Genomic DNA, 16,725 nt, shown 5'->3' on the forward strand with positions numbered 1-16,725 from the left:
TACTGTACTGTACTGGAAAGCAGAAGTGCAGAGAGCTAAATGAAACAGGGAGGAAAAGATAAAGCATCGCAAAATGTATGTGTGGGCATGAGGGTGCTAATGCAGTGGAAGAATATGGGAAATGCCACCAGGCTATTTTAAAGGACTAGAGCAGGGGTCAGCAACCTTTTGCAGCTGTGGGCCAGTCCACTGTCCCTCAGACCTTGTGGGGGACCGGACTATATTTTTTGGGGGGAATGAATGAATTCCTATGCCCCACAAATAACCCAGAGATGCATTTTAAACAAAAGGACACATTCTACTCATGAAAAGCACACTGATTCCTGGACCATCCGTGGGCTGGATTGAGAAGGTGATTGGGCCACATCCGGTCCCTGGGCCTTAGTTTGCCTACCCCTGGACTAGAATAGTGCTCTCTGTTGCAGTGGTCTGAAACCTTGGAGAGATACCACCAGTTAGCGTAGACAGTACTGAGCTAGACGGACCAAGAGATAAGTTGTGTATTTACCAGATGCTACTGCTGAATGGTGATGAGAATGCTGCGATATTCTACCTGCACAAAGGCAATTAAGATTCCATGCAGGCTGGTGACATCATTGGTTCACACCTGTGCAGCCACTGTGTTGGATTCTGGTCCCCTCATTTGTCACTACCTGGTCACTATTTGTGTGGGAATGCTTCACAAAATTCATTTTGTTATACTTGTGTATTCTTCACAATACACTCTAGGTTGCAAAGAGCCAACAACTGTTTCATAAATTCCTCATAAATAATCTCATTATTGCTGGTGTCTTTGCAGATCAGTGATGAAAGTCTATTCAGGGCATTGTTAATAGCATAACCCAGTTGAGAAGCTCTGTTACATGATGACAGAGAACCAGAAATTTCAGAGATCATTATTATAGTGTGAAGTCAACAATTACCACCAAGCATGACAGCACATTTGATTTTGCTAAATCCTTCGTGCACAATGCCCAAGAAGATAAATCCTTATGCATGACTCATGTCTTTTCAACGTGAAGTTTATGTTGGCTTACATTCATGGAGGAGAAATACTTAGTAGCAGGATGAAGGAGCTGAGAGTTTATTCTTTACATTGTAGCAATAGTTAAAACCTTTTTTGTACAAGGGGATGGTTGATAATTGGCTGATGTGATGTGGAAAGTATGTACTTCCTCCTCACTCCATGCCCCCTACCCCGGCTTTATCATCCAAACCTTTGTGCTCTGCAATTTGTCACATGAAGCTTTCAAGCCAGCATATCAATTCATGTGAGACCACTTCAGCCTGCCCTGCAAGCATTTGATTTTGCTCAAAATCATTTACTGGGGAAATCTTAGCGTAGGGCTGGTTAAACTCCAGCAATGTTTCTGCTGGTGGTTGTATCGGGGCTTGTCCTCACTGGACTTTACCATGAGTTTGAGGCTTTTTGAGTCCAAAATTTATAGGTGTTGTTCACATGACGTTGCCCTCAACTGGAACCCATCCCACATATTTTTGTTGAGTGAATTCGGATGTCCCCCAACCCCCAGGCCATCCAAAAAGCAAAGCAAAACGCAGAGCAAATCTGCTGCTGCCTGACTGCCTGATGGGCTGCTGCTGTTTGCATTCTGTTCGGTTAAGGTGGCATGGAATGGGTGTGTGAATGCAGATGTTTCTTTCTTTGCAGAATGGAAGGAGGGCTTTTTTCTGCTTCCCCACTTCCAACCACTCAATGAAGATTGGGGAAAGGACCTGAATTAGAATATTAAGGCTGAGTGGGGGTGAGAAGTATGGCTTTGTTTTTGACAGCATAGAGCAGGGGTTGGCAACCTAAGGCCCATGGGGGTCGTTTAACCCCTGCTGCCTGCTCGGGGACCCTGTCGCCTGCTCGGGTGGCTCCTGTGCACCATGATAAACTGGCATGGAGCAGAGCAGGGACAGGTTTCCGCAACACTGGCCGGCTTCCTACTGGCTGCAGGAAGCTCCTGCAGTGAATGGGAAGCTGTGCATGCCTCCTCCGCGCCGGAAGGAGCATCGGAAATAGTGTTTGGACATGCATGCGTACGCACTCCAGCCCACTGCGTCGTCTGCAGGACCGTGACCTAGCCCAAGCCACAAAACCTTTGCCAACCTCTGGCATAGAGGTTTGTTTGTGGGGCCACCGTTGGAGCTCCAAATGCCCACACAAGCCGTTTGGGTCTCTTAGGACATCAAAATGGCTGTTCAGTTTGTGAAACAGTGGATTGAATTTAGGATCATGACCTTTTTGTAGAACTGCCCTAAGTCTCAATATAATGTAGCCAGGATCTTCAAGACCTTGGCCCAACACCTGGTCTCCATACCCAGCCTACAGTGACAATGGCCATAGCTTCTCCCCTGCCTGTATGAAAGATTGCATTTTTCATATATTCCCTGTTTTGTAAAAATCAAATGAGCAAAAATCCTTAGAAAAACACATTGGCAGGGGATGCACAACTGTTTTCGAAAAAAAAAATTGTTTATTGCGCTAGCTGAATTCCATGGCAACATCCAAAGAAGGAAGACGAAAGAAAGAAAGAAAGAAAGAAAGAAAGAAAGAAAGAAAGAAAGAAAGAAAGAAAGAAAGCAGTTGCTACATATGCAGTAAAACCATGGTCAAATCCACCAAAATTTCTTATTACACAAAATAAAAAGTAATTCTCAAATAAAATATGCAAATTAGATCTCAGAGTCCCCTTTGCAATTGACTGCTAGATGCAAAACTTGTGATCCACCAAGTGGAATGCAGCCCACCAGCTGTGTTCATCAGGTCACCATCTAGGATTGTAGAAATAGTGAGCTTGGTAAGCACTTGGGAGACCATGTGGCTGGCGGGCTGTACTGTGCAGATGTTGCCTGTCCAGATTATTGTGACTATTCAGCAAGGGAATAACTGAATTGCAACAAAACTCAGAAGTAGAGCCCTAATCAACAACACCCAGGATGATGAAGTGGCCTACAACACATGCTTGCATTATATCCTGGGACATATCACATGACAAATACCGTAGTTGCTCTTAAAAATCCTTTTGTGTTGTGAAATATTCAGCTTTTGTTTCCCCTCCCACCCCGTATCTGAAACATTATCCATTAAATATCCCTCAGTATCCTAGATTCCTGTAAATGCCGTCCCATCATCTTCTGTTGTGGTTTTCTCCTAATCTGTGCATTCAGTTCTTTGACTTTGAATATCACAATTGTCCCTGAATGCATGTGTTAGCATATTCTGTAAATTGGGGACTTTTCTCACGGTTGCAGCTATTCACTCAGCATTTTTTCTTTCATGGGTAGCAACAATGACTCATGCTCTTATTTTGATATTTTCAAAGGGAAGCATTTTTGAAACAAAATATGTATGGCATGTCATTTTTACAATTTGAGTACAGAAAGAAAGAACAATGAGTCTCATACTTCTAATGGGACCAGAATTAGAAGTTAGACCAGGCATCCCAAAACTTTGGCCCTCCAGATGTTTTGGACTACAATTCCCATCCTCCCCGACCACTGGTCCTGTTAGCTAGGGATCATGGGAGTTGTAGGCCAAAACATCTGGAGGGCCGCAGTTTGGGGATGCCTGAGTTAGACCTACAGTATGTCTGCCTTAAGTTGAAATTGGACATAACTTCAGGGCACTGAACTGATGCTGACCATTTTACCATGGTTTTAAGTGGCTTGCGGATTACAGATTGCCTGAGCTGGCATCCCCTTTGGACTACAGTTGTAAACAAATTCTTGCTCATTGCAAGGCCTTGAATTTTCATGTGAAAGACCCATACTTGAAGACCAATTGCATCCCTGGTGAGCCTACTTGGAAACCGCTTGTTTTCAACTCCAGTTCAAAATGTACTTGTGGTGAAGAAGCAGTGGGATCAGTTCATCACAACCATAGACCATGATTTTATATCCCATCATTCAGCCCACTTTAGGAAGGTATTTGGTGGTTTGCAAAATGGCAATTAGCATATAATGACCTGCTGAGAAGAGCCCTAGTTCAGCTTTTGGTGAGGACCCAAATTGAAAAAGTGGGCTGACAATGAGTTGTAATGCATGCTGGCAGTTCAGGCTCCAACCACATCTCAGTTTGCGCATATAAATTGGACCATATCTGGGCTAGATGTTTATTCCATGGCTATGCCAGTATGAGGCACCTGTAACACACACACACCCTTCTTAACTGCCCCATGACGTCTATGCTTACAATATAAACAACCAAGTAGAGCTAAGTATCATGATAAGTTAAATTGTCCAAGTTAATGGAGTTTCAAATGTCTACACATGTTTACACACTACAAAAAGATCTTTGTTCTCCATTCAAAAAGACATTCAGTCCAGGTACTCACTACGAGATATGTTAAAGAGGCATACAAGCATACAACGTTACAATTCAGCCTACCAGCCCTGTTTTTTAATGACATGTGTAAATGATGCTAATGCAGCAAGGTTATTTCCATAATCAACCAATAAGTAAAAGGAAAGGATTCTGCAGTTGGCGGCAATATTGGCTGGAGAACTGATGCCAGACTGTCTGGGTGGCACAAACAACATAAAAGAATGTGCTGAAATTGTACAACAGAGTACCCTTTTCTTTTTTTTCGTACTAAGTACTAGGCTAACTAAATATGATAGAACAGGGGTTCCCAACAAAATTTTCTCGAGGACCCCTCATCGAGCCGCTATTGTGACAAGGACCCCTATTAATTCCTAATCCTAAAATTAAAAAGTGAGAGCCAAATTAAGAGTCTTTTTATATTTTATATTTATACGTTTTTTACAGTTACAACAGAGTACTCCATCAGTATACAGTTAGTTTTAATTTTCAGTTCTTAATGAGATGAACCACTTTTTAACCAACGGTCCATTTTTAACTACACGAACTGTAGCTTCCGCGAAAAACAATGCTTTGTTTACAAATACTACTATTTTGCAAAGAGGCAGCGCGCGCCAGGGAGGAGGGAGGGGAATGGAGAAGACAGGGTACCTGCGCAGTAGCGCACAAATGAAGCCGACGTGCGCAAAGCATCTTGGGGAGGTGAGCGTTAGTAGAATGTGCGCGCTGCCTCTTTGCAAAACAGTAGTGTTTGTAAAGCGCCACCTAACGGCATACAGCAGAACTACTGCCTCTATCTAATTCTAGTTTTGCACTAGACTCTGCTCATGCAGGAAGCGGCCAAAACAAAAAATCTGTTATCATACGAAATATATTTAATATATTTTTTATTCTAATAGCATCTTGCGGACCCCTCTGGCATAGCTCGCAGACCCCTGGGGGTCCCCGGACCACCTGTTGGGAACCACTGTGATAGTATGATCTCAATACGAATCCAAGGCAGACCTTTTAACATCACAGTAATCCAAGGGACCCAGGTGGTGCTGTGGGTTAAACCACAGAGTCTAGGGATTGCTGATCAGAAGGTTGGCGGTTCGAATCCCTGCAACGGGGTGAGCTCCCGTTGCTCAGTCCCAGCTCCTAGCAGTTCGAAAGCACATCAAAGTGCAAGTAGATAAATAGGGACCGCTCTGGTGGGAAGGTAAACGGCGTTTCCGTGCGCTGCTCTGGTTCGCCAGAAGCAGCTTTGTCGTGCTGGCCAAATGACCCGGAAGCTGTCTGCGGACAAACGCTGGCTCCCTCGGCCAAAGAGCGAGATGAGTGCCGCAACCCCAGAGTCAGACACGACTGGACCTGATGGTCAGGGGCCCCTTTACCTTTACCTAATCCAAGTTTATGCACCATCTACTGGTACTGAAGAAACTGAAATTGACCAATTCTATGAAGACATACAACACCTTCTAGAAATGACACCAAAGAAGGATGTTCTTCTCATTATAGTGGATTGGAATGCTAAAGTAGGGAGTCAAGAGATAAAAGGAACAACTGGCAAGTTGGGCCTTGGAATTCAAAACGAAGCAGGGCAAAGGCTAATAGAGTTCTGTCAAGAGAACAAGCTGGTCATCACAAACACTCTTTTCCAACAACACAAGAGATGACTCTACACATGAACATCACTAGATGGTCAGCATCGAAATCAGACTGAGAAGGGGACGACAGAGGACGAGATGGTTGGACAGTGTTCTCGAAGCTACCAACACGAGTCTGACCAAACTGCAGGAGGCAGTGGAAGACAGGAGTGCCTGGCGTGCTCTGGTCCATGGGGGTCATGAAGAGTCGGGCTTGACTAAACGACTAAACAACAACTAGGCTAACCAGTTTGGAAGGCTTCCATGCAGATGTTCCCAAAGAGTACAAATCTTGGATTTGTACAAAACCATCTCCAAAGCTGTTGTTGTTGTTTAGTCGTTTAGTCTCCAAAGCTACTCAGACCTGAAGATTACAATCGAGCTAACCTATTTTCTTATCAAACCAAAAACAAAGAAAGCAACAGCATTTCCTCTGGCAAGTTAAAGTCTCACATTTCTATTGTGTCGAACCTTTCATGAACCAGAATCCATTTCTCCATCCGTAACCTCCATCCTACAACAATTTATGCTGCAATAAATCTGTCGATCTTTAAGCTGTAAATCTCTGTTCATTTTGTTGCAGTAGACTAATGCAACAACTCTGGAAGTAAATAAAATAAAAGGAAAAAAAGTCGTCATGCATGTATAACTGCCTTTGATCACATGTTTACTACCCAGTTGTCTCGCAGCGACTCTGTGCATTATACAATTCATTTTAAAAAAATCTAGTGAAGTGGCCCAAAGCAAAATGTTCCCCAAGCGTGGGAATTGCCCATGAGAGAGAGGATGTTGTTGCTGATTTACATCACAGCCCTGCCTTCAAGAGGAGGGTAGGTTACAAAAGGGCATTCTATAGAAAGCAAGGAGTATGCCCTGAACACTAAGAAATGTTTGTGTTCCTGCTTTTAGATTAACATGGTTCTCACTTTAGTTCCATTTGCTTATTGACTTGACCAGTTACACTTGAAACTTCCACAGTCATTAAAAGCAAGTTAAAGGATTATGCCTGGAAGCCTGTGAAGCATGCTCCACATTTTCTTTTCCTGAATCAGATTGTGGTGTTTTGTTTGTTTTTAAATCAAATACACTATTCAGCAAGATAAGAGTCAAGGCTAGCACGTCACATGTTGGATAGCAGTACTAGGAGGGAAATGTTTGCTAAGAAGGCAGCGTTAAACTTTGTGTAGGTAGGCAAGGTCATGAAAGTCAGTTGCCTTCACCCGGTGCCCTGTGTGGTACCAAATCCATTCCAGTAGAGAGGGATCTGCCTTTTTTTACTAAAGCAGATTGGGAAGATCCATTGGGCAAAGGTGTTCCCAGGTTAATGAGGGATTGCTGGATCTTACATTTTATTCATTTGTTGTATTTAATTTCCCCAAGGGACCCAAAGTGGTGTATATGGATTTCTCCCTCCCCATTCCATCCTCACAACAAGACTGTTTTTGTTAAGACTATTCATATTCTGCTGAGCAAATGGTCTTGTGTGGCCTTTTAGAAGGCTTTTGCAGAGAATTGGCAAGGAATCTTCAAACAGAAGTTTGATGCCATCTAGGGTCATGAAAAGGCCTTGCATGTCAATAAATAGATGTTTAATTGACCACACAGCATTTTCATGTTGTAAAAACTCGTTCAGTGAATGGGTATTCATAACTCTCTGAAATGAAAAGTATTCTCGTGGAAGAAAGCTTTGTGAGGGACTTTCTTCACTAACTTAAGGTGAAGGACACATTTGGAATTCAATCCAGACCATGACATTTGAGCTAACCTTCATCACAGTTAGAACTTGTTCAAGCATATTTGCTTAAACAAGTTTTAACTGTGACTAAAGATTATCTAAGTTGCTCAGATCTTGGCACAAGTGTTGCCGCCTTAAATTCAGGAAGAAACCCCCCCCCCCCAATCTCTGCACAAAGCGTCACAAGTTAAAGTGGCAGTTCTTGAAATAAAAGGCCTTTCCTTTTTTTGTTAGCCTAAAGTAGATTGGACAAAAAAGCTATTTTATTGTAGCCTTCTAGAAGAAGACTGTACTGGGAAGGCACTCTGGGTAAAAGCATGTTGTTAGCAGGGAATTTCCAAAGAATGTGATAGCGAAGCATAGCAGTGAGAGTGTTTTTTTAGTGCACAGAGGTTTCTGAAGTGCCTTTCATTGGAAAGTGCTCTGAAGACGGAGCATATCCTGCAGATGGAAGAACTTGAGAACAAATGAAACTGCCCTCAAAGTCAAGGGCAGCAGGAACTGTGGCTTTCCAGTTCTCAGACTGTGCTGTGCTGGTCAAGGACAAGGTGTTCTGTGAAAAATGTAAGCAGGAATATACAGTATATGGGTTTGTATGAGGACGAGGCTAGTTGAATGGGGAAATAATGAAAATTGCTACACAATTTGAAATTGAAAGCATCAGCCATTAGGCTAATAAGAGCCTTGATTACCCACTGTTTATGCTTGGTAGGATTCTTTTGTCATCTGCATGGCAGGCAGAAATTCAACAGGCATAATTTCCCCATTCATTGCATCTTTAAAGTGGGAAAAGGCTTGCCAGGCTAGCTGTTGAAGGTGGCAGGTGACCCTGCTGGAAGCAGGTCAATAGGAACCCTCCTCTCAATGTTCTTAGTGGCAATTGTCATTGACAAACCACTGGCTGAATGAATTGATGTGTTATGTGAGAGCATGTGGGGATAGCAAACACTTCTTTGCACTTTTGGTTTAAGATCGACAGGCAATTCATGTATTAAGATGTATGGGCTGTTCCACTTCTCAAAGCACACACATCTCATTCTGGGGAAGATGTGCAATTTCTCAATCTACATGTTACACTGGAAGTGAGGTTTATTCTTCTTTCCCCCTCATTTATGGGTAACATGTCCCACCAAGTCCAATGCTTTCTTCACTCCCAAACAACAACAAAATCCTATCAAGACTAGACAAAAAAAATCCTATCATGGCTATCAGCTTAGTGACTGATTTAACCTAGTCAAAGAACTGGCAGAGGTGATTTCAGAACCACTGGCAATAATCTTTGAGAATTCCTGGAGAACAGGCGAAGTCCCAGCAGACTGGAGGAGGGCAAATGTTGTCCCTAATTTCAAAAAGGGGGAAAGAGAGGACCCAAACAATTACCAGTCAGCCTGACATCAATACCAGGAAAGATTCTAGAGCAGATCATTAAGCAAACGGTCTGTGAGCACCTAGAAAGGAACGCTGTGATCACTAAAAGTCAGCATGGGTTTCTGAAAAATAAGTCATGTCAGACTAATCTGATCTCATCAGTGCTAACTTTGAAGGCTTCAGACTATTTCTGTAGGATACAGTAATTTAATCCAGAAGTTAAACAACTATCCTGTCATTTACTAGAGCTGCCAACTTTGGCAGATTAGTTTCACCTCATAACAGGGAGGTTGGCGTACCATGTGATAGCTAGAATCTTGTTCTCAGATACTGATTTTGAATGGGTTCACTCCTTTACAGTGCCATATTAACCTAAAGCTGTGCTCGATACAGTAATTGTTCCACTGCTTTTGCCTGAAAAATGTTAAAGTATATGTGTAATTAACTGACTTACTTTTCAGAAGGGACCCAGGTGGCGCTGTGGTTAAACCACTGAGCCTAGGGCTTGCTGATCAGAAGGTCGGCGGTTCAAATCCCTGTGACGGGGTGAGCTCCCGTTGCTTGGTCCCAGCTCCTGCCAACCTAGCAGTTCGAAAGCACGTCAAAGTGCAAGTAGATAAATAGGAACCGCTACAGCGGGAAGGTAAACGGCGTTTCCATGTGCTGCTCTGGTTTGCCAGAAGCGGCTTTGTCATGCTGGCCACATGACCTGGAAGCTATATGCCGGCTCCCTCGGCCAATAATGTGAGATGAGCGCGCAACCCCAGAGTCGGTCACGACTGGACCTAATGGTCAGGGGTCCCTTTACCTTTACCTTACTTTTCAAAAACAAAATTTGTCCACTCTCTTATTGTTTGGCCAGCATTTTCTCTAGCTGAATCTGGATACACTATAAAGGATCCTGAACGGGTGAAAGCGATTCTTAGAATATAGTATGCTATTAACGTGTTTCAATGATATATTTTGAATGGTGCCCCCCCCTTTATTCTTTTATTCTTTTGCTGTATTACTGGTTAGGTTTATTAAATTTTTACATTGTTTCGTGGTTAAAAAAGAAGTCCTGAAATAACTTGCAAGAAAAGTTTAAAAATACAATAATAAAATCATATAAGCCTATTAGAAACAGATTAGCAGGACAATATATCTTATCACTGGGGCTGTCCAGTTGTCTAGGGAAACAATATCATTGTTGCCAGGGGTTAAAACTGTGGCAAGGTTTACACCTGGTGGGCTTCCATAAATTGGTGACTGGTGATGACTTTTGACTAAACAGGAAAGATTGGATTTGGATAATGTGCAAAGTCATCCTGTAGACCATTTTGTGGTGCGTGAATGTAGGGCATTCTCTTTTCTTCTAGTGTGCTTTCAGACAACTGGTTTATTGAGCGTTCATCCAGACTAGTTTGCAGGGAGATTCAGTGACACCAGCTATTTAATGAGCACTCATTCTGATTTGTTTGTGGGGAGATTAGATGACATTGCACAAAAGCAAATGTTATCCCATGTTTTCCAGTGCCTTTTCTGGTCCCTTTCCTTGTCGTAGAAAGTCCCATCTTTTGGGGGAAGTGTACAACCTGAATTTGCTGATATGTGATTTAACCCCGTCTGAATATAGTGATGATCTGGAAGTGCCCCAACTTTTATTAAGAAGCAAGCAGAAAGTTTTGTTTGTTTGCTATAGCACATGCTAATGTCTATTCTGTTTTGTCCTCAGCACCTTGTCCAGCTGCTCTCATGCGGTGGTGGCTTTGCTGTACCCCTTCTCCTGGCAACACACATTCATTCCTGTCCTGCCTTCTTCCATGATTGACATTGTCTGCTGCCCTACTCCGTTTCTGGTTGGATTGCTTTCCAACTCACTGCCTAAACTAAAGGAGCTACCAGTAGAAGAGGTAGGAATGGAGTCTATAGTTCATTGTGGGTGAAATTCCCAGGAAGGAACTCTGCAATAGATTTAACAAACCTTTGTGCTTCAATTCTTACTTGCAACTGATGGGAAACAGTGCCATTGCCTCTCTGAAAGTTTTCCTCCTCATTGATGTGCCAAGCAGTGAATCTCACTTTTTCTAATAAGCTAGTTTCCACATACACAACTCTATCATCCATCCAGCAAAGCAAAAGAGAAGATGAGAGTTCAAGGCTACATTCTAGACAGGCAAAAACACTCATTGGGGTGCAAGCAGGGCTGGTAGAGGGGATTGGCCTGGGAACAGGGTGGTGTAACAAAGGCCAGATCGAGAAGCATAGAGGACACATTTGGCTACTGAGCTTGCGGTTCCCCAACCCTGCTAGAGTGAGCATAGCACTGAAATGCCAATTTTGGGACAGGTGATCTGAATTGCAACTCATTGATTTCAATAAGCTTATATTCTTACATCCTTATGAGGTGGATGCATTCATTTTTTAATTCTATTTCTGCCTGCAACACCTGCATAAATGGACTACGGTAGAGAAACAGACCATTTTAAAAGAAGCAAGTTTGTCTAGGACAGAAGTAGAATCTTAGTTCTATTTGGGCATTCTGCTCATATGCAAACCCAACAAGGCAAGCAGGTTGTGCATGCTAAGCTGTGCCATTGTGTCACTATTCCCGTCATCTTCCAACTCATGGAGGATGGTCCTGTAGAGCAGGGGACCTCCTCTACTCATGGAAGCTCTTTGCACAATTCAGAATCTTCCACTTCACATAGTTGTACTCCCCGAGTTGGAAGGCGATGGGTGTATCCCTCTTATTCCTGCTCACCTTGCTCCCATGTGAGCTTTACATATGAGGAGCATGCCTGAATCAAACTCTTATGACATATCTGGGTATTTTCTACCAAATGCATGGGAGTGGAGAAGCAACTATCAATACATAGGCTCTTACCAATTATCATGAGCATTAAAATTGAGTGGTAAATTTACACAGACCATTCTAGGAAGGTATATTGGCAGCTTGTTGCTTAGGGAGCAATGTGGTCGACGTGCTGTTGCCTACAACTATGTATTCTGTTCTGAGCTGAATTCTGAGTTTATTCATTCTCCTCTACATACTTTCATCCACCATGAAATTAGCTCAGTGTGAGAACTGATTTCCTGTGGTGTAAACATGGCAAAAATGAGAGCAGATGATGAGGAAGATACTACATTGGTAATTGGCATCAGTCCAGAAAATACAGTGGTACCTTGAGTTAAGAACTTAATTAGGTCTGGAGGTCCGTTCATAACCTGAAACTGTTCTTAACCTGAGGTACCACTTTAGCTAATGGGGCCTCCTGCCACCGCCGCAGGATTTCTGCTCTCATCCTGAAGCAAAGTTCTTAACCCGAGGTACTATTTCTGGCTTAGCAGAGTCTGTAACCTGAAGCGCCTGTAACCTGAAGTGCCTGTAACCCGAGGTACCACTGTATTAAGGACAACTGCATACCTGCCGGTGTCATTGTTCTATTTCAATGGGTCATGAAAGCAGGGCGAGAAGTGTTTTGATATGACTGATTCTGAGCCGCTATTTGTGACATGTGGAAAGCAAGTTTCTTTGTATCTTCTTCTTCTTCTTCTTCTTCTTCTTCTTCTTCTTCTTCTTCTTCTTCTTCTTCTTCTTCTTCTTCTTCTTCTTCTCCTCCTCCTCCTCCTCCTCCTCCTCCTCCTCCCCCCTCTCTAATTTCATATTTATAATTTACAAGGATAGCTTCATTCAGTATCAGACAGTCATAAGAATTGCCAAAAATGTTCCCCACTCCTGGTTTATATGAATACCTTCTCAGATACTAGTGTTCTCAGATACTAGTGGTACTATGTCTTCTTGACTAAAGGAAGGATCAAACAATCCCCATCAACCCCAGCCAGCATGCCAAATCGTTTGGGATCATGAGAGTTTTAGTCCATAGCATGTGGAGGGCACAATGCTGATGTAAGACGCTCTGCTTAATTCACATAGAAGTGGATGTTCAGTACACTGCACTAACCACAAGCTTGGGTTCCTGCTTTATACATTACTGGTGCATACCAAACACTGCGAAGCCACTGGATGGCACTAGAAGTTCAATTTGGTGGTCAAAGTTGTATTTAGATCTCCCCTTTCTTGTAAAGACAATAACATGTGTCCAGGCACCACAATAAAACTTTTCTCTGTGGATTTCCTTTTAGGCTTTGATGGTGAACCTTGGATCTGATCGTTTCATCAGACAGGTACTGTGTGTTTTTTATATGTGTGTCTTGAAATATGCAAAACAACTTCATAGGCCATTAGAAAAAGATAAATAGAGTTAACAGCCCGAGTTGTGAGGTTGTCCCATCAGTTAAGAATGAGAAAACATGGTGGGTGTGTCAACCTCACAATAAACAATAAACCTTCACCCAAAGTTCCCAGAACAGAGATATACACAATCTAAGCCAAAATGAATCAACAACATTCAAACAGCATAAAACAAAATAAAAACTTCAATTACAAATAGAACAACCACCAACAACATAACTTCATAACTTTAGATGTTCAATACACCTAATCTCTTCTCAAAAAACCTGGGCAAGGTGCTGCAACGTCACTGCCAAATCTGGCTTTGGCCTGCTTTCTCTTCTCACAGTGGAAGAGTTAATACTTTATTTATAACATGGTGTGAAATATCAGATACGTTTCTCAGTTCTAAACCCTGAAAAAGTTTGATTGGAAATAGCCTGCTCATTGTTTTCCTTCTTCAGATGGATGATGAAGACACACTTTTGCCTAGGAAATTGCAAGCAGCTCTGGAGCAGGCTCTAGAGAGGAAGAGTGATTTAATAAACCAAGATTCAGACAGCGAATCAGACGAGGGTAAGAGAGGCTGGGAACAAGTCCTGTTTACAGTCGAATCTTTGTGGGATGGGGGAATAACATGTTCTTGGAAGCTAAAGAGGGAAACAAGAATGTTGTATGTAAACTGATCAGCAAACTACAAAAAAAATATATTTTTCAACATTTAAAGTGTACTTCACAACACACCATTACATTCTCACACTGAATGTAACTGACCTGTAGAAAGGACTCTATGAATTGAAAACAGAGACGTTTTATGTACCACTGTTAACTATGAAAATCCTTCAATAAAAACGTACTTCAAAACAGTAAACCATTCAGTATTTAACGATGGCACACACTTTTTTCCACAACACTGTCACACATTGCTAACCATTTGATTGACTATAGCCAGCTATTCCGGAGAGTGACTTCCATGACTGCTTTTTCTTTTTCTTTTTTTGGTTCACTTATTGTGTTTGTAAGAATTTAATTACAAGCTTGGATGCTGTGCTATTCCCAACGGAAGCGAAACAGGAGCCACAGTTGGTTCAGAGCAGTTTGCTGTGTTGATCTGAGTCATTGTAACTTCTCTCGGAAAACAACTGATGCATCTGTCTGTATAACCTAAAGTGTTTGGTAGCCCTTAAAGAGACTTTAGAACTATTTTAATATTTCTTAGGTTCTGAATGGCTGAGTTCTACATGCTTGGCTTTGCAGAGCTCGATACTCATTTTGATTTGTTACATGAATGTCCGTGGGATTGTGCTACATGCATCCTTGCAAAAGTGTCTGTCATTTAGCCTTTTTATTTAAAGGATACAAATGGCTTTTTAAATAAATTTAATAATACTGTCTTGAACAAGCTAGTTATCCTATGACTAGGGAAAGGGAAGAAAAGGTCTCTTACTTGTTTATTTACAAATTAAAGGAAGGAATTTAAGTCAACTGAAAGTGTCCACCTTACAAGACAAGAGACATTCCACAGTCAGTTGGCTGACCTAGCCACATGAGATGGGCAGATTCTGATCTGAGCCTTGGGTGGGTGGGAATCAGTTTAGAGAAACTTGGCAGGAGCCTCTTAGTGTGCTTTGTACTTACTTGAGTCTGAGAGTGGCAACAATTCTGCCTTGGCTGCTGACTGCTCATTTCATACTAATATTTGACCATTCCTTCACAGTTTGTTTCTTAGTTAAACAAAATAGTTTCTCCATGAGATTCAAAGGCATCCTCATTCAAGGGAAATGAATCTTGCAAAGGCTGTTTGGAAACAAACATTTTGCTTGGCTCCTCGTATAATTGTGTTATACACTCTAAACCCACTGGTATTTTGATAAATGAGGGAAATGCTCAGAATATAACGTTTGAAGAGCAAAGTGAAGGTCTTCAAGAAACCTGCTCCAGAAGACCCAACCAAGGATGAGTGAAACCCATTTGTTGGTATTCGTACAGCCCTTTGGTTATGAGAATTGAGGAAACTAGCATGCTGTCTTTACATCAAATGAATTTTGAATGTATATCAAATGATTTTGGGGCCGGGAGTGATGCTTCTAGCTGCTGGACAGTCTCTTGACGATGTCCTGTTGAATACAACAGTCTTTCCCTTGCACCTGTTGGCTAATCTGTTGTACACCACTTACACATTTTAAACAATAGTTTGATAATGAACATCCTGTTCTAACATCCTAATAATGTAGAATGTTTATGTGCATTTACAGTGACAGGGAGCTGCAAGGGACACACACAATGGTTTTCAGGAGTTGTGGGAAGAGACATCCAGTTCATATGGTGTGGGTTCTACTCCATACTGTTTCCTCTTTCTTGCAGAGTGTAATACCCTGAATGGATTAGTATCAGAAGTGTTCATCCGTTTCTTTGTGGAGACGATCGGACACTATTCCCTTTTCCTCACTCAAAATGAAAAGGCCGAGCGAGTCTTCCAAAGAGAGGCTTTCCGCAAATCTGTGGCTTCAAAGAGCATCCGCCGTTTCCTAGAGGTCTTTATGGAATCTCAGATGTTTGCTGGGTTTATCCAAGATAGAGAACTCCGAAAATGCAGGGCAAAAGGTAAGACCTGTTCTCTCAACTGTGAGATGGCCTTTTCATTTATTAATGTATTGTAGTACTCATAACTCACATCTTACACGCATTTAACTTGTGTGCATTCAGTTACACACTTGGCATTTATTTTTAAAGGGAGCGGGTGTCTAGGAAAAGAGACTTTGGCAATCCCACCCACCATCTCCTAACAGGAGAAAGGCTGATGAATGCTGGGATGAATGGAGACATGGAACTTTTGAAAATAAGGCTTTTGAAATACCCTTCAGAAAACAAATGGTGTGTGTGTGTGTGTGTGTGAGAGAGAGAGAGAGAGAGAGAGAGAGAGAGAGAGAGAGAGAGGGGGAGAGAGAGAGGGGCTCTCTGGCTGCCACAAAAGTAAGAGCACTAGGTCTTGACCCTCCTTTCTCTTGGAAAAAGACCAATATTTCTCTTTCATCCATTTCCCACAGGTCTCTTTGAACAGAGGGTTGAACAGTATTTGGAAGAGCTTCCAGACACTGAACAAAGTGGAGTAAATAAGTTTCTGCGAGGCCTTGGTAAGGAACTTAAAAAAGAGGCTTTGAAATATTGAAACATGTGCATCATGTTGAAAAAATACTTAGAAAAGGCCCTGTTATAAAACACATTTTTTTTCCTGGAGGCTTCTTCGTAGTAGCATCTGGTAGATATGCAAGAGAAGGCAACATTTATTAACAAGTAATAGAAGAGCTTAGCTTCCGCAGAAAGTGCTGGTAATATACTTTGCTTCATGATGCACACAACAACTGAAAATTCTTTAGAAGGACCACAGTTGATCAAATGAAATTTTAATATATTGTATCTGATAAGCAAAACAAAATGCAATTCATAGTACTGT

The 16,725-nt window shown here is 42.1% G+C and overlaps 1 protein-coding gene across 8 annotated transcripts in view; it reads left to right on the top strand.

Annotated features, from left to right (window-relative positions):
• Window positions 1-16,725, top strand: part of DENND2B (DENN domain containing 2B) — a 139,438-nt gene that overhangs the window by 120,055 nt on the left and 2,658 nt on the right. For all 8 annotated transcript variants that reach the window (XM_035119670.2, XM_035119635.2, XM_035119654.2 and 5 more), the window contains 5 exons: window positions 10,773-10,950; window positions 13,184-13,225; window positions 13,736-13,847; window positions 15,636-15,875; window positions 16,319-16,405. In XM_035119670.2, coding sequence (XP_034975561.1) covers window positions 10,773-10,950; window positions 13,184-13,225; window positions 13,736-13,847; window positions 15,636-15,875; window positions 16,319-16,405 — 659 coding nt within the window. The remainder of the gene's footprint in view (window positions 1-10,772; window positions 10,951-13,183; window positions 13,226-13,735; window positions 13,848-15,635; window positions 15,876-16,318; window positions 16,406-16,725) is intronic.

The sequence above is a fragment of the Zootoca vivipara genome, chromosome 1, assembly GCF_963506605.1.
Source record: "Zootoca vivipara chromosome 1, rZooViv1.1, whole genome shotgun sequence".
Classification (NCBI taxonomy): domain Eukaryota; kingdom Metazoa; phylum Chordata; class Lepidosauria; order Squamata; family Lacertidae; genus Zootoca; species Zootoca vivipara.